The sequence below is a fragment of the Carcharodon carcharias genome, chromosome 17, assembly GCF_017639515.1.
Source record: "Carcharodon carcharias isolate sCarCar2 chromosome 17, sCarCar2.pri, whole genome shotgun sequence".
In the NCBI taxonomy this organism is placed as follows: Eukaryota; Metazoa; Chordata; class Chondrichthyes; order Lamniformes; family Lamnidae; genus Carcharodon; species Carcharodon carcharias.
The window spans coordinates 1,952,079-1,970,861 of record NC_054483.1 but is presented as its reverse complement, the minus strand read 5'-3'; the positions used below and the strand labels follow the sequence as shown (position 1 = coordinate 1,970,861).

Sequence of the window (18,783 nt, the reverse complement as noted above, 5' to 3'; positions counted from 1 at the left end):
TGGGGGACTTCAATGTCCATCACCAAGAGTGGCTCAGTAGCATCATTACTGACCAAGGACTAAAGGACAGAGCTGCTAGGCTGGTCTGCAGCAGGTGGTGAGGGACCCAACAAGAGGGAAAAACATACTCAACCTTGTACCCACCAGCCTGCCTGCTGCGTATGCATCTGTCCATGACAGTGTCAGTAGGAATGATCACTCTCCTTGTGGAGACAAAGTTCCATCTTCATATTGATGATGCCCTCCATTGTGTGGTGTGATAGATTTTGAACAAATCTAGCAACTCAAGACTGGGCATCCATGAGGTGCTGTGGGCACCTCAGCAGCAGAATTGTACTCAAACATAATCTGTAACCTCATCGACCGACATATCCCCCACTCTACCATTACCATCAAGCCAGGGGATCAACGCTGGTTCAGTGAAGAGTGCAGGAGGGCATGTCAGCAACACCAGGCATACCTAAAAATGAGGTGTCAACCTGGTGAAGCTACAACACAGGACTACTTGCATGCCAAACAGATAATTAGCAAATGATAGATAGAGCTATGTGATCCCACAACCAACAGATCAGATCTAAGCTCTGCAGACCTGCCACATTTGGTCATGAATGGTGGTGGATAATTGAACAACTAACAGGAGGTTATCCCCAAATATCCCCATCAACAGTGATGGATAATCCCAGCACATCAGTGCAAAAGTTAAAGTTGAAGCATTCGCAACAAGCTTCAGCCAGAAGTACCGAGTGAATGATCCATCTCGGCCTCCTCCAGAGGTCCCCAGCAACACAAATGTCAGTCTTCAGCCAGTTCGACAAATTGGACAATATCCAGGCTCAGGGCTGACAAGTGGCAAGTAACATTCGCACCACACAAGTGTCAGGCAATGACCATCTCCAACAAGAGAGAATCCAACCATCACCCCTTGATGTTCAATGATGTTACCATCACTGAATCCCCCACTATCAACATCCTGGGGGTTACCATTGGCCAGAAACTGAACTGGACTAGCCATATAAATACTGTGGCTACAAGAGCAGGTCAGAGGCTAGGAATCCTGTGGCGAGTAACTCACCTCCTGACACCCCAAAGCCTGTCCACCATCTACAAGGCACAAGTCAGGAGTGTGATGGAATACTCCCCACTTGCCTGGATGAGTGCAACTCCCACAACACTCAAGAAGCCTGACACCATCCACCACAAAGCAGTCCGCTTGACTGGCACCACATCCACAAAAACATTCACTCCCACCACCACTGACACACAGTAGCAGCAGTGTGTACCATCTACAAGATGCACTGCAGGAATTCATCAAGGCTCCTTAGACAGCACTTTCCAAACCCACGCTCACTACCATCTAGAACGACAAGGGCAGCAGATAGATGGGAACACCACCACCTGGAAATTCCCCTCCAAGTCACTCACCATCCTGACTTGGAAATATATCGGCTGTTCCTTCAATGTCGCTGGGTCAAAATCCTGGAACTCCCTCCCTAACAGCACTGTGGGTGTACCTACTCCACATGGATTGCAGCAGTTCAAGAAGGCAGCTCACCACCGCCTTCTCAAGGGCAATTAGAATGGGCAATAAATTCTGGCCTAGCCAGCGGAACCCACATCCCATGAATGAATAGAAAAAATGTTGGAACATCCACTAATGAAACCTGATGCCAAATAGGCTCAGTTGCCAAAACAGCATTCGTTAGTCTGCAAAGCATAGACAGATAAGTGACAGGTAACAATCATACCCCACAAGTGCCAGGCAATGATCATCTCCCCATAACATTCAATGGCATTAATGTTACCACAGCACACCACCATCAATGTGTCAGAAACTTAACTGGACTAGCCATATAAATACTGTGGTTACAAGAGCAGGTCAGAGGCTGGGAATTCTCCACTGAATAACTCACTTCCTGACTCACCAAAACCTGTCCGCCACCTGCAAGACATAAGTCAGGAGTGTGACAGATTGCTCTCCACTTTCCTAAACTGGTGTACTTCCAACAACACTCAAGAAACCCGACACAATCCAGGATAAAGCAGCTCACTAGATTGGCACTCCATCAACCTCCTTAAACATTCACTCCCTCCACCACCAACGCACAGTAGCAGCAGTGTGTACCATCTATAAGATGCACTGCAGGAACTCACCAAGGCTCCTAGGATAGCACCTTCCAAACCCACGACCACTGCCACCCAGAAGGACAAGGGCAGCAGATAAATGGGAACACCCCCACCTGGAAGTTCCCCTCCAAGCCACACACCATCCTGACTTGGAAATATATCACTGTTCCTTCATCATCACTGTGAACTCCCTCCCTAACAGCACTGTGGGTGTACCCACACCACATGCACTGCAGCGGTTCAAGAAAGTGGCTCACCACCACCTTCCCAAGGGCAACTAGTTGATGGGCAAAAAAGCTGGCCCAGCCAGTGTTGCCTACATCCGTAAATGAATAAAACAAAGGCGGGGATTGTCTGTGCCCGCCAGCGTTGGTGTGTGCTCGGTGGTGGGTGCAGACAACATGGTGCAATCGGTTTCACAATGGCGTGAAACCAGTTTGTGATGGTCTGCTCAGCCTGCCGATTGGGGGCCATGTTTCCTGCCAAAGGACGTTTGGGAACCTCATTGTAATACAATAGCATATTGTTATAAGGCCAGCCTGCCGGACTCAACTTGCCCACTCCCCCCTGCCGCTGGATCGCCCACATCCTACCAATGTGTTTCACAGCAGCACATAAGCAACGTGCACCTGGCGAGCTGCAATTCACTCAGGACTCTGAGGTTTGTTTCCCTACCTTGCTTAGGTCAGCACTCACAGTCGTCAGTGCCAGGATTCACAGGCAGCACCACGTCACTGTTAGTGGGGCCTCACTGGCAGGTCTCTACCTACCAGATCAGCCACATGTGGGGGGCTTTTCAATGGCTGCAGGGCAAGGTCTTGCTTGGGGAAGGGGGGGAAGTGGCTTCAGGCAAGGGAAGGGGCTGCAGGGCGAGAGCTGTACTGGGGAAGGAGGGTATCCCAGGGTGAGTGTGGGGGCACATGTTGATCAGCCTTGAGATGGTGAGGGCTGAGGAGGCAGTCTCCAGAGGAGATGAGGCCAGATGGAGATGTGAGGGTGTGTGAGAGAGAGTGAGTGGTGATGTCCCTTGAGCTGGCAGTGAGTGAGATGCCATTGAATGTGTGATGGGCTTGAGTGTATGGATTTAGAGTGATGAGATGGTTTCCATATCCTGGTAATAGCAGAGCATTTAGAAATGCATAATATAATCCAGCAGAGTCAGCACAGCTTCATGAAGGGGAAGTCATGCCTGACAAATGTATTAGAATTCTTTGAGGAGGTAACAAGCAGGATAGATAAAGGGGAACCAGTAGATGTAATACATTTGGATTTCCAAAAGGCGTTCAATAAGGTACCTCACATAAGGCTACTTAACAAGATAAGAGCCCATGGTGTTGCGGGTAATATATTAACATATACAGAAGATTGTCTAACTAATAGAAGACAGAGAGTTGGGATAAGGTGGGTATTTTCAGGATGGCAACCTGTAACTAGTGGAGAGCCACAGGGATCAGTGCTGAGGCTGCAATTATTTACAATATATATTAATGATTTGGATGAGGGAAGTGAATGTACTATCGCCAAGTTTGCAGATGACACAAAAATAGGTGGGAAGACAAGTAGTGAGGATGACACAAGGAGTCTACAGGGGGGTATAGACAGGTTAAGTGAGTGGGCAAAAACTTGCCAGATGGAATATAATGTGGGAGAATGTGAGGTTATGCACTTTGGCAGGAAGAATAGAGGAGCTGAATATTATTTAAATGGAGAAAGACCGCAGAAAGCTGCAGCACAGAGGGATTTGGGGATCCTCGTACATGAACCCAAAAGTCTAGCATACAAGTTCAGCAGGTAATAGGGAGGGCAAATGGAATGTTGGCCTTTATTCCAAAGGGAATGGAGCATAAAACTAGGGAAGTCCTGCTAAAACTATACAAGGCACCTAGAATACTGTGAACAGTTTTGGTCCCCTTACCTAAGGAAAGATTCACTGGTGTTGGAGGCAGTCCAGAGAACGTTCACCAGGTGGATCCCAAGTATGAACGGATTTTCTTATGAGGTTGAGTAGGTTGGGCCTGTGCTCATTGGAGTTTGGAAGAATGAGAGGTGACCTTATTGAAACATATAGGGAAGAATTTTCCCCCCGTTGGGGGGAAGTTCAGGAGCGGACATGCCTTCGGTTGGTGCCCCCCATCATGGGCATGCTGCCATTTTACGTGGGCTGGCGAATTAAGGCCCGCCCAATGTGATGTCCGCCAGAAAGCGCTGTGTGCTCCCTGTGTGGGTGGGGGGTATTCCCTAAGCCGGGAGTGCGCTTTTTCACACACGCATGAGAAAGAGTGCACTCATCTCCCTGAGGCTAAGTGCTGCCTCAAGGAGATTGACGCCAAATTCAAAAAGGCGAAATATAGAAGAATAAAATTTCCCTGAGATGTCCCCGTCTGTGACACTGTCACATGAGTTGGGACATGTCCATCACTTTTAATTAAACTTTTATTAAATTTTTAGAAACCTGCATGAATCCTCATCCCACCCCTGCATGAGGTTTCATGCTTTCTCTGAAGCCCGCCAGTGTTCCCAGCCTCCCCGCTAACCTTAAGATTGGACAGTCAGCTCCTTTAACTACTTCAGTCAGTTTTTCAATGGCCTCAATTGGCCGTTGACAGGTCAGTGGGTGCACAGCTGATTCGGCTGCACCCCCGCCAACCTGAAAGTTGCAATGACGAGGGGTGATGTCGGGAGTTCCATCCAACATCATCCCGCGTCATTTTACACGTCAGCAAGTGGGTCCCGCCTATAAGATTCTTAGGGGCCTTGACAGGGTAGATGCTGAGAGGTTGTTTCCCCTTGTGGGAGAGTCTAGGACCAGGGGGCATCATCTCAGAGTAAGAGGGGGCTCATTTAAGAGAGAGGTGAGGAGGAATTTCTTCTCTCAGAGGGTAGTCAATCTGTGGAATTCTTTACCGCAGAGGGCTATAGAGGCTGGGCTGTTAAGTATATTCAAGGCTGAGATAGACAGGTTTTTAATCAGTAAGGGAATCAAAGGTTATGGGGAAAATGGAAGAAAAGTGAAGTTGAGGATTATCAGGCCAGCCATGATCTCATTGAATGGCAGAGCAGACTCGATGGGCCGAATGGCCTATGGCCTGTGGCCACACAGATGAGAATTGAATATAAAAATACAGAACTAGGGAGGTTATGCTTCGCTTGCTCCTTATTCAAGGAAGGATGTAAATGAGTTGAAAGTAGTTCAGAGAAGGTTTAATAAACTAATACCTGGAAAAGGCAGGTTAGGCTTGTATCCACTGGAGTTTAGAAGAGTAAGAGGCAACTGGATTGAAACAGATAAGATCCTGAGGGGTCTTGACAGGGTGGATGTGGGGAGGATGTTTTCCCTTGTGGAAGAATCTAGAACTAGGGGTTGTCCATTTTAAAAAGAGGTGAGGGTCATGAGTCTTTGGAACTCTCTTCCTGAAAAGGTGGTGAAGGCAGAGTCTTTGAATCTTCTTAAGGCAGAGGTGGATAGTTTCTTGCTAAGCAAGAGGGTGAAAGGTTATCTGGGGGTAGGTGGGTTGCAGATTTCAGGTTACTATCAGGTCAGCCATGATCTTATTAAACGGTGGAGCAGGCTCGAGGGGCTGAATGGCCTACTGCTGCTCCTTGTCCTTTGTGTGTATGTACGTATCCTCTATCTGCATTGGATGGCCAACCTCTTCTGGGCAGCATTGGCACTGCCCACCACTGCCATTGCCTACCAAGCCGGAGTGGTAATGTAGCTGCCCCTCCTGCAGCCAGGGTGTGGGTAGAGGACATCACGGTGGGCCTCCATGGCGTTCAAAAGGCGCTGAGCATGGCTGTATTTTAAATGTGGTCCCTGGCGTGATGAAGCGGCGAGGTGATGGTGTGGCAGGCGAATGACAGCCCATCCGCCATGGAAACGGCGTGTATCCCGGGAATGTGTAGGTAACGCAGCAGGTTTGGGATTATCCAGTGCAAAAACCTGCCATAAAACATCGTTTCACATGCCCGCTACGTTCCTGCAAACTGGTTGTAATTAGGTCGGCAGTAGTGTTCAACAAGCATTATAGATTTGAGCATATTGCTTATTTTTGCAATTTATAATTTCACAGACAAATGCATTCACTAAATACAATAAATATTTGTCAATGACACTGATAGCTACAAAAAATTAACCAATATTCTGTTTACCAAAAACACCATCATGCTGCCAAACCCCACCCCCATCACCGTAATTCTGCCAAACCCCACCCCCATCACCGTAATTCTGCCAAATACCATCCTCATCAGAATAATGCTACCAAACCCCAACTCTATCACCGTAATGCTGCCAAACCCCACCCCCATCACCGTAATTCTGCCAAACCCCACCCCCATCACCGTAGTTCTGCCAAACCCCACCCCCATCACCGTAATTCTGCCAAACCCCATCCCCATCAGAATAATGGTACCAAACCCCACCCCCATCACCGTAATGCTACCAAACCCACCCCCATCACCGTAATTCTGCCAAACCCCATCCCCATCAGAATAATGGTACCAAACCCCACCCCCATCACCGTAATGCTACCAAACCCACCCCCATCACTGTAATTCTGCCAAACCCCATCCCCATCAGAATAATGGTACCAAACCCCAACTCTATCACCATAATGCTGCCAAACCCCACCCCATCACCATAATGCTGCCAAACCCCATCCCCATCACCATAATGCTGCCAAACCCCATCCCCATCAGAATAATGGTACCAAACCCCAACCCCATCACCATAATGCTACCGAACCCCACCCCCATCACCGTAATGCTGCCAAACACCATCCCCATCAGAATAATGGTACCAAACCCCAACCCCATCACCATACTGCTACCAAACCCCAACCCCATCACCATACTGCTACCAAACCCCAACCCCATCACCAAAATGCTGCCAAACCCCATCCATATTCCCATCACTGTAATTCTGCCAAAGCCCATCCCCATCAGAATAATACTACCAAACCCCAACCCCATCCCCATAATGCTGCCAAACCCCAACCCCATCACCATAATGCTGCCAAACCCCATCCCCATCACCATAATGCTGCCAAACCCCAACCCCATCACCATAATGCTGCCAAACTGCATCTCCATCACCATAATGCTGCCAAACCCCATCTCCATCACCATTATTCTACCAAACCCCATCCCCATCACCGTACTTCTGCCAAACCCCACCCCATCACCATAATTCTACCAAACCCCATCCCCATCACCGTAATTCTGGCTAAACTTTTGAGAATGTATCTCATACTCCTGACCTTGCACTGCAAAGTGCCAAAAGTAAGCCAAAGCATTGTGCTTTCTTTCTCTGACCTGGAGCTCGACTTGCAAGCACCTGGAAAACTGTGAATGCCAGCAATACATACAGAACCGACAGTGTCGACATCACCAGAGACAAAAGGTGGAATCGAAGCTTCGTACCAAAAGGGATGAATGAGTGAAGCTCAAAGGTCACAAAGCTCTCTTTCTAGATTAGAAAATATCCTATTACCTCTGTCTCTGTTGGTTCATTGTTCCATACCACCAGCTCTTTGTGCACTGATGCAATGTATGAAGGCAGTATAGATACTGCATCATGTTTGCTTGGTCCATCTTCTCCAATCCCATGGTTTTCCCTTTCACTGTTTGATGGGTCACAGTCCATGGGAACTGCTAGGAGTTCCAGGTTCTCCTCATCTCCTTGGTCCTCACGCTGCACTTCGGGAATTTCTGCATTGGGAATTGGGACAAATGCCCAGTTCTGGTGCCACACATCATTTTGCAAGAAAGCAACATCTGAGGGGTCCATAATAACTTCATCAGGAAGCCGGGCTACAGGCTTTTCCTTCAAGAGCTCTTCATCAGTTTCTTCACTGAAAGAGGGTGTTAAGGCTTCTGAGGCACTTGAGCTCTCAGTTAACATTCCCTCTGAATTACTAAGTGTCTTGTCTGCACTTTGCTCATCGCAGGTTTTCGTTTCTTTGGTCTTCTTCGTCAGTAACACTGCTTGTACCCAGGGAGTGGACCCATCGCTTTCCAGTGAGCTTGTACTTCCTGATTGAATAGACGGCTCTAATTGGTTTTCAGTGTCCTCCAGAAACTGGCTGTCTGTGAGTTCGCTGGTACACATTTCAGTTGGGCCTGGATCACAGCTCTCACCCTGATGGAACGCACTTGTGTTTCCTAAATGAAAAGTCAAGACTGGATCCTCGTCAGTAACATTGAAATCACTCTGTTCTCCACAGGGATCCCCCGTGTGTGCAAAGTCACCTACCTCCAACTGGTTAACACAGGGGTTGGCTGAGACCTGTAAAGGGCTTGGTTCAAAGTGGGGATAGCCATCCTGTGTGTCTCCCCCAGCAAATCCTAATGACCCAGAGATATCAACACTGAAAGGGGTCACCTCTTGCATGCTGCTGCCATTGCCTCCCTCGGTGTTGCCATCTCCTTCTGGACTGTCCGAGTCTTTTGAGGAGGCTGCCTGATCCATGCTACTCAGTAAATCAAAATAATCCATCTTCAAACCTCAAAGGGAACACCAGCGAGGCTGAAAAGGCCAGAAGCAGGAGGACTTCAGTGGATTCAGGAAGGCGTTGGTGGGTTTTTAGTCATGGTGACCTGTCAAGTAATAATTAGAGTAACTGTGAAACTTTTGCCTGTGCAAACATATCAGCAAATTCACATTTTTTTTGTGTGGTTTTGTAGGACTTTCAGAATTAAGTCTGTCAGAAGAATAATGGTAAGAGGCAAGTGCCGGACCTGCAAAGGATCACTAAATGAGAGCTAAATGAGTGCAACTTGAGCATAGATCATCCTATTCAGTATAGATCAAGCTTCAAGTTCTTCCTGACCTAACTGGTAGTAATATGATTCCCCACTTAAGACATAAACTCTTTTTATATCTCTATTTAATCTGAAGAAAATGCCTCCAGGAAGCCTGTGACCTATTTCATTTCTCTTTGCTTTTTACTCAACATCGAGCATCATAGGTGACTGGCATTCTTGTGTTAAGTAGGTCTACGCAGAGCTTAGCGTTCCACGTCAGCCAGAACACATTGGCCTCGTTTCAAATATTGTTTATCAAAAGATGTAGGATAATGAAATAAAAGTCTTTTAGTTTATAGTAAATGACTGACAACTACAGATTATAGAATGAGTTCCAGGATAAAAGGAGACTTGCATTTATATAACACCTGGCATGACCTCAGGCTCTCCCAAAGCGTGATACCACCAATGAAGTACTTTTGAAGTCTATTCATTGTTATAGAGTCAGAATCTGGTATTTATAGAATGTAGAATTAAGCTTTTATATTTATTTACTGAACAATGATTGGTTTTGTTGAACAGAGATTAATGGTATCTTTCAATACTCAGCCAAGAAATTCCAGCACAGACCACAGACAGGAGAAGGCAGGATCTAATTATTTAATTTAAACCTGTCTGAGATTGTGGCGCTGTTACATGACCTAGTTAAGTTGGTTGATTTTCCATTATGAAACTGCAACACTCTAGTGAGTATAAAAGGAGGCTTCTCAGTGCTTGGCTATGCAAAACTCCAGAATATCTGTAACTATAACAAACACAGAAGCAGAACCTAATCCCCATTGCAGTGTGAAGACAGAAGGTCTTCATATTTCTACAACTATTCAAAAGAATATCATGATTGAACTGATAAAATAATGGAAATTACAGTATATAAAAAAATGCAGGAATGCCTGATCTTCATCTAGAATTCCCTGACCTTATCCCATTTCCCAGGCCTTTTTCATTGTCCACCTGTATTCTTCCTTTTTGAGTATTAATTCCGTTTTTGTTTACATGGTGTTATCGTTTTTGCCTTGCAGTGAAATGCTGTGTGTTTTTACATCAAAGGCACTATATAAGTGTCGTAATTTTAAGACCTCTATTAAATCCCCCTTTAATCTTCTCCATTTGAGTGTAAGAACTCCCAAGATTTTATGCTTTCCGTCTCACGTTTATATCGACAGCTATACTTGTACTCCTAATGCTGCACTTCATTGGGATGAAAGCTACCAGTTTAATCTTAACTGATCTCACTGGACTTTAACAGACCGGTAATTGTAAATTTGAGAAAACAAGTTATAATCTGCAACATGTAAAATTTTAGTATTGGACCTACTCTGTGAAATTTCAGTAAAATGGTGTGGTCATAGACTTTCTTCAGTTCTTGTAAAGGCTTTAACATAATGAGGCTTATTCACTTCATGTGGTTGGTTTTGTGAGTTTGTTTATTTTAACAGCACGGGTTAATAATAGTTTAAGTTGTCCAGGTAGTGTGCCTTCCACTCGAGAAACAACGTACTCGCATAAAGTAACCACAATATGATCAATAAAATTATTTTCCCAGATACTAAAAGCAACAGTATTCCTGAGATTCAAAACAAGGCAGGATATGTTCTAAAGAATATTGTTGTGCAACTTGCAGGTTCAGAGAAACTTAGGGGTCTGTAGAGTGATCTGCATTTGTGCACGCAGTCTGTGGTATTAACAATCTGTTATTCCTCTTCCTGCTGAAATTGACCTCCATTTCTGCTCACTGTTCTTATGTTGTTATTTACTGCAGCACAAGTTGGCAGTGGGAGTGGGGATTTTGGGACCCGCTACTTTTAGCTTATTTCAGTCCAGCCACAATTTGTAAGGTTGATTTTTATAGCTATTTGTTCATCACAAGAGTGGCTCAAGTGTAAAGCTATCTGGGAAGGGTCCTTTCTGACTCAGCTGCATGTACTATTGAAATAGCAGTCTGTTTCAGATCTGAGTGACATATGTTGCTTTCAGCCTAACAGTAGTCTTTACACTTAGGAATTTTAAGCAACACAGAAAGCATTTATCTCTAAGAAGCCTCCAATGAAGCCAGTGAGCTGAGACACCTGTGCAGAACTAAGATTGTTGTCAGTAAGTAAAACTCTTGGTGATTGCATTATGTTGCTTAAGAGGTATTTCAGTTACAGGATTTGCCTTCCTGCTTCAATCGGCATTGTGTTACACAGGGAGTTAATGCAGCCTGCTGGATACAGAGGAAGCCTATTGACATGGCACCAGTACATAGAGATCACCTGTCTCAAAGATCAAACCCACAGCTAAGAAGGACTGGGAATAAGTGTTACATGTGGTGAGAGGCAGGGGAACTCCTGTGTGACTGTAACTGGCGATTTTAACTGAATGGAATGCCTATTTTTTTTTAACAGCAAACATCATCTGTATTCAATCCAGGGGTATTTGGATGAAATTGGTTTAGATTTATTTTCATAAAGACAGCACAGTGTATAGACAGCTTGCTCAAACGTTTAAACAGCTACCTGATGGAAACAGGCCTTGTTTTTTAGTCGCTCAAACCCGCTGAGTTAGTTTAGTGTTTGATGGAAAGTTGGTGGACTTACCCGTCAGGCTGTCTATGTATCACTGCATCCCTGAGCGAAGCCAGCTCTCGGAGGAGTCGGCTTGGTGCTGCTGTCCACCCGTGGGGGCGGGGGGTGGGGGGGTGCCAACCAGTGAAGCTCACCAGCTTTCTAATCTCTGCTATTTTCTGACAAGCAGCTCTCTAAATTTTTCAAAAGTCTCCGTTCAAGTTGACACATGCACACTTCCTTCCGCAAGTCCAACGTTTGACAGAAAAATGACTGAAGTGGGAGGATCCACAGCCAGCAGCAGAGATGCTGGGCTGCGCAGCTAGTTTCCTTCTGAGGGCATCAGCAGGAGGGGGAGATGGAAGGGGAGCCATGCCCGGCTGTTAAACAGTGTTTTGTGCTGCGGGTTCATCTGTGCCCTGGGACATGTACAGTCTCTAGAATAACCCTGCTACACCCCTGTTTTAAAGTGGTTGTTTCCATGAGTGACAACTCCAGGAGCTTCCGTTGGCTTGATATGATCAAATCCTCCATGCAAGACACAGAAAGATAAAGAACTCCTGATCACCTCACACCAGCAGAGAACCACAGTACTTCCAACCTAATACGAGCAGGGATTTGCTTAACTAAATCCAAAACCGTGTCATCGGGCAGAGCTGGAGTGTTTAGGAAGCTTTTTAACTCTTTCAAAGCTATTGTCAGACAGAGTACAAGCAGTTCAAAGTCAGGCCAACGCTTTCAAAACCCTTTAAACCTGGAAGAACCAGTTATTTCACCAGTTATTTCACCATCCAGCCCAGGCACCGATTCTGGTCAAGTGATGGTTACAAGTGAGAATGCTCGGAATGCAATGACATGTCCCCTGGAATTTGAAGGGAGAAGAACAGCTCATATCTCAGGAATGGATTCTATGTTGGTTTCTGCCCAAAGCATTAAGCTGCCACATGCTTTTTAAAGTCTATTAGTAGCTGTGCCTTCAGCGATGTAGACTCTATAAATCTCTCACCGCTCTTCACTTCTCATTCCTTAAACCCTACCAAGGGTTTGGTCACTGTCCAAATGCCCCCTTTCTTGGCTCCTGATTATCTTCCTGTGTCAGGGTCTTTGGATACTTTACTACATTCAAGGTGTTATACAAATGCAAATTGTTTGTTTCTGGCATTTCCCCTGTTGTTTAAGGATGTCTTGAATGTTGGACATTCAGACCTTTGCCACTGACTCCCCTGCTCTTACCTGAGCTGCAAATCAGCTCAGTCTCACTTACAATTGGTGAGTTGCTGAGTAATGTTGCTGTCATGCTTTCTTCACATGTGCTACCAGTTAGAGCATTTAGGTCTGTCACTAACTGGAAGAGTATGGCTGTTAACAGGTTATTGTGCACTTGCCAGGAACTGATGTGTAATACTTGGCATCACACATCAAACTTAGCATTGCGAGAGCTGAAATACATCACCATCTTGTTCCTAGAAGCTATAAGTATTTTCATTAAAGCCAACGAATAAACTTTACTAATAAGAACGTTTGCTCCAGTTTGTGCTGCATTTACAATTTATATTAAATAACTTGGTTGAAAGGATCAAAGGTATGGTTGCTAAATTTGCTGATGACACAAAGATGGTAGGAAAGTAAAAGCAAAAAACTGCGGATGCTGGAACAAAAACAAAAATACCTGGAAAAACTCAGCAGGTCTGGCAGCATCTGCGGAGAGGAACACAGTTAACGTTCCGAGTCCGAATGACTCTTCAACAGAACTAAGGAAAAATAGAAAAGAGGTGAAATATAAGCTGGTTTAAGGCGGGGGGGGGGGGAGGTGGGACAGGTAGAGCTGGATAGAGGGCCAGTGATAGGTGGAGATAACCAAAAGATGTCACATACAAAAGAACAAAGAGGTGTTGATGGTGGTGATATTATCTAAGGAATGTGCTAATTAAGGGTAGAAAGCAGGACGAGCAAGGTACAGATAGCCCTAGTGGGGGTGAGGTGGGGGGAAGGGATCGAAATAGGCTAAAAGGTAGAGATAAAACAATGGATGGAAATACATTTAAAAATAATGGAAATAGGTGGGAAAAGAAAATTCTATATAAATTATTGGAAAAAAAGCAGGGGATCGGAAAGGGGGTGGGGATGGAGGAGGGAGTTCATGATCTAAAATTGTTGAACTCAATATTCAGTCCGGAAGGCTGTAAAGTGCCTAGTCGGAAGATGAGGTGCTGTTCCTCCGGTTTGCGTTGAGCTTCATGCCAGCAGGTAGGAGAGTAAGTTATGAAGAGGATATAAGGAGGCTACAAAGAGATTTAGACAGGTTCAGTGAGGGGGCAAAGATCTGGCAAATGGAGTATAATGTGGGAAATTGTGAAATGGTCCATTTTAGCAGGAAGAATAAACAAGAAGCATATTATCTACATGGTGAGGGATTACAGAGCTCTGAGATGCAGAGGGAGCTGGGTGTCCTAGTGCATGAATTGCAGAAGGTTAGTATGCAGGTACAGCAGGAAATTAGGAAATCTAATAGAATGTTATTGTGAAGGGAATTGAATACAAAAGTAAGGAGATTAGGTTTCAGTTATATAGGGCACTGGTGAGACCACATCTGAAATACTGCTACAGTACTGGTCTCCTTATTTAAGGAAGGATGTAAATGCATTGGAAGCAGTTCAGAGAAGCTTTACTAGGCTAATAGCTAGACTGGGTGAGTTGTCTTATGAGGGAAGGTTGGACAGGTTAGGCTTGTATCTGCTAGAGTTTAGAAGAGTTTGATTGAAACATATAAGATCCTGAGGAGTCTTAGCAGGGTGGATTCTCCTCTTGTGGGTGAACCTAGAACTCGGGGTCTCTGTTTTAAAATGAGGGGTTGCCATTTAGGACAATGCTGAGGAGAAATTTTTTTCTCTCAGACGGTTATGAGTCTTTGGAACTCTCTTCCCCAAAAGTCAGTGGAAGTAGTCCTTTTGAATATTTTTGAGGCAGAGCTAGTTAGATTCTTGATAAGCAAGGGGGTGAAAGGTTATCGGGGGGGTGGGCGGGAACGTGAGGTTGAGGTTACAATCAGATCAGCCATGATCTTATTGAATTGGGAGCAGGCTCGAGAGGCTGAGTGGCCTACTCCTGCTCCCAATTCATATGTTTGCATGCATTAGCTGATCTCAGCCAGCTCAGTGGTACAGCTGCAACAATTGACCTCAGGAACAAATATCAGCCAGGGCTTTCACTCTTCCTTGCCAGTCACTGACCCAGGCATTTGGTGCTTGAGTGTAGATAGCAGCCAGGATTTTCCATGCCCGCTGGCGTTGGGCGTGTTCAGTGACATGAGTGGACGATATGGTTCCACGACAGCATGAAACCAGTTTGCGATCATCCGCTCAGCTTGCTGATGGCAGGATGTGTTTCCTGCTATCGGACATCGGGAACCTCATTGTAATATATCTGCCTATCACCGTCAGGCCAGCACGCCGGACTCATCCTCCCTCACTGGATTGTCCACCCACGTCAGCAGGAAAACAATGCAGACGTGTTTCAGAACAGCAGAAATAAGGCATGCACCTGGCGAGCTGCACTTCACTCAGGACTCTGAGGTTTGTTTCCCTACCTTGCTAAAGTCAGCACTCACAGTCGTCAGTGCCAGGATTCACAGGCAGCACCACGTCACTGTTAGTGGGGCCTCACTGGCAGGTCTCTACCTACCAGATCAGCCACATGTGGGGGGCTTTTCAATGGCTGCAGGATAAGGTCTTCCTTGGGGAAGGGGGAGAAGTGGCTTCAGACAAGGGAAGAATCTGTAGGGCGAGGGCTGTACTGGGGAATGGGGGTATCTCAGGGTATGTGTGGGGGGCACATGTTGATCTGTGCAAGTGGCCTCAAGATGGTGAGGGCTGAGGAGGCAGTCTCTGGAGTTGCTGAGGCCAGATGGAGATGTGCGGGTGTGTGTGAAAGGGTGATGTACCCTGGTGATGTCCCTTGAGCTGGCAGTGAGTAAGATGCCAGTGAATGTGTGATGGGCTTGAGTGTGTGAGTTTAGAGTGGTGAGAAGGTTGCCATACCCTGGTTGAGATCATTTGTCCTCTATCTGCATTGGATTGTCAGCCTCTTCTGTGCAGCATTGGCACTGCCACCACCGACAAGCCAGTGTGGTAATGTATCTGCCCCTCCTGTGGCCAGAGCGGGGGGTAGAGGACATCACAGCAGCCTCCATGGTGTCCAGAAGGTGCTCGGGGTCTGCAGTCTTCTTGCCTTTTGGGGCCGTGTCTTCTTTGCTGCAGCCCTGGGCTGGAAGCGCTGAGCGTGGCTGTACCTTTAAATGTGGTGCCTGACATGATGAAGTGGCGAGGTGATGGTGTGGCAGGTGAATGGGAGCCCGCCCACCATGGAAGCGGCATGTTTCCCGGGAATGTTTGGGACAATGCGGTGTGAAAAGCCGCCATTGATTGTGGCCGGCGAGAAAAACGGCCAATTATCCTCACCAACAAGTGCACTCAGTGCAAATCTGGGGCGATTCCATCCAGCGTCTGCTGCAGCTGTAATAACCACCCCCCCACCCCCCGCACGCTTTACTGTCTGTTGCAACTAAATACACCATGTGAAAGAGGACAGAATTCCAGGAGCGCAGATAGCTCAGTGGGTTGGAGGGCTGGAGGCTGTTACAGAGATAGGGAGGGGAAAAGCTCTGACAGTATTTGAAAACAAAGAGGAGGGTTTTAAAATCAAGTCAACGCCAACCAGGAGCCAATGTTGGTTCACGAGGACAGGAGTGATGGGAGATCTGTTGATGCTGAAGCCCAAAAAATTAATCCCTTGTACAGACTGACTTATTAGCACACTTACAGGTATCAAGGTACATCAGATCAGGTCTGCACTAACAGTTGTAAATGGCTGTGTAGCTGAGTGATACTAGCACCGATAGGCAGAGTTGAGTATAATACAACTGTAAGACTGATCCTCTTAACCTCAATCTCATGATTGGGATTATCATTCCCTTCCCATTTCATAGAGTGACTTTTGTTCTGTGTTTAGCAAATTTTAGGAATGGAATCCTCCGACTATTTCACAGTGTGTGGTCCTGCTATGCAGTTCAGGTTCTAGACAGCTTAAAGGAACTCTGCTTTCTCCTGGTGGAATTCTCCTCTTGAGGATGTTGCTCTGTGCCCCCTGGAGCCTTGCGAGCACAGAACTCTCTCCATATGGTTAAAAATGTTAACATTTTCAGAGTGCAGAGGGGAGACTCCGTGCTCTCTGAACATTTCAAGCATGCCCAGGTCTGAAGCGGCCTCTTGTTAAACTGGCTTTGACACTGCCCTTCATTAACTGAAGGGGTGTGAGACAGTCGCAGCCATGGACCGTTACTCCTTTTGGCACAGCAGAGTTAGGTGAAGTGATGACTTTGGATTTAGACTGCAAGTCTAGTGCTTGTGCTGAGCAGAAAGCACTGAGCAGCAATGTTAACTTTACCGTGTGAGTGTGCCCATGGGTTGAAGGAATCAGTGCCCAGATTGACATGGGTCACTGATGCAATGTGACGACAGATCGGACTTTTGCTGTGGGGATGGGAGGAGGAAGTCGGGACCATATCCTAGCCCCAAACCTCACAACCAGGGCGAGCAGTCACCAGTCCCGAGTTTCATGGTGGGGGCAGGGCGCACCCTGTTAATTACTGTGACCTGCCGCTTCATCAAACTGTCTGCTGTCGGAAAGATGTCTCAAGAGAGGAGAGGACTGGCTGCCTTCCTGGTGCTCAGGTGCAACCCCTCCCCAATCAGTGCTTGGTAGCCTTGCCCCCTCTTCTAATGGCCCTATGATGCCAGTGGGGTGGGGACCCCAGCACTGCCCGACTGCTTACTGCCTACTCTCCCTGCCACCTACACTCGCCGATGGCACCTAGCTGTCTCCCAGTAGTGGAGGCCGCCCCCCACTCTCCCCTCCCCCCTTGGAGCTGTTCACTCATTGTTGGGGCTATGGTAAGGACTGGCTCCCCCCTGTGTGCCTGCCTCCATTCAGCTTGTCTTTCCCAGATTGTGCATCCTCTACAAGCACGGAACTCTCTCCATATGGTTAAAAGCGTTAACATTTTTAGAGTGCAGAGGGGAGATTCCATGCTCTCTGAACATTTCAGACATACGCGGGTTCGATGTGCCATCTTGTTAAACCTGGTTTGACACTGTGTGCCCCATGGAAATCTCAACAACTCCCCTGATGAGCCTTTCATGAGCTTTTAACCATCCTAATTTCCCTTCATTATGTATCAGGGTGGATGGCTCATTCTCTCATTGCCCTGGTAAAAATGGGTAGCACTGGGAATGGCATTGGAAAACAGAGAGAGCGGGCGGCCTGCTATTTCTGACTCCCGAGCACCTCCATTCCTGCCCCTGCTGGACCCGAGAATCCAGCGCCGTGGGTGTGTAACAAATGCAAAACATTATTGTGAAAAACAGTAAAGACTGGTCCAAAGGTCTCTGGGTCAGCAGCTGACATGATTAGTGGAGCTGTCTTGACACTGCAGCCATGAGGTGTCAATCCACACATAGAATTTTGGGGTTATCATGTTCCTCCTGTTAGTAAAGTATAAATAGAAAATGCCAGAAATACATGGTCAGCTTGATGTTGTGTCATTGAGGTTTAATTTATAGCCTCAGCACAATGCTGTCTAACATAAATCATTGGGCAGCTCATATTGTGCTATGGGGACACCATTTTTGTCATGTGCACTGATTTTAGTAGAAAACACCTTACATATACAATCCAGGTAAATCTGCTTCTTTTTTATTCATTCACGGGATATGGGCTTCACTGGCTGGACCAGCATTTATTGCCCATCCCTAATTGCCCTTGAGGAGGTGGTGGTGAGCTGCCTTCTTGAACCACTGCAGTCCATGTGGTGTAGGTACACCCACAGTGCTGTTAGGGTTAGAGTTCCAGGGTTTTAATCCAGCGACAGTGAAGGAACGGTAATATATTTCCAAGTCGGCCTGGTGAGTGGCTTGGACGGGAACTTGCAGGTGGTGGTGTTCCCAACTATCTGCTGCCCTTGTCCTTCTAAATGGTAGTGGTCATGGATTTGGAAGGTGCTGTCGAAGGAGCCTTGGTGAGTTTCTGTGGTACATCTTGTGGATGGTACACACTGCTGCTACTGCGGTGGAGGGAGTAAACGTTTGTGGATGTGGTACCAATCAAGCAGACTGCTTTTCCCTGGATGGTGTCAAGGTCCTTAAGTGTTGTGGGAATTGCACTCATCCAGGCAAGTGGGGAGTATTCCATCACACTCCTGACTTGTGCCTTGTAGATGTTGGGCAGGCTTTGGGGAGTCAGGAGGTGAGTTACTCGTTGC

At 46.6% G+C, this 18,783-nt stretch overlaps 1 protein-coding gene across 1 annotated transcript in view; it reads right to left on the bottom strand.

Annotated features, from left to right (window-relative positions):
• The window catches only part of LOC121289522 (PH and SEC7 domain-containing protein 4-like), a 142,960-nt gene extending 131,103 nt beyond the window's left edge, over positions 1-11,857 (bottom strand). The window contains exons 1-2 of the mRNA XM_041209002.1: positions 11,502-11,857; positions 7,613-8,718 (exon numbers count right to left, since the gene is read on the bottom strand). Of these exons, the coding sequence (XP_041064936.1) occupies positions 7,613-8,617 (1,005 nt within the window). The 5' untranslated portion in view covers positions 8,618-8,718; positions 11,502-11,857. The remainder of the gene's footprint in view (positions 1-7,612; positions 8,719-11,501) is intronic.
• Positions 11,858-18,783: the final 6,926 nt, after the last annotated feature.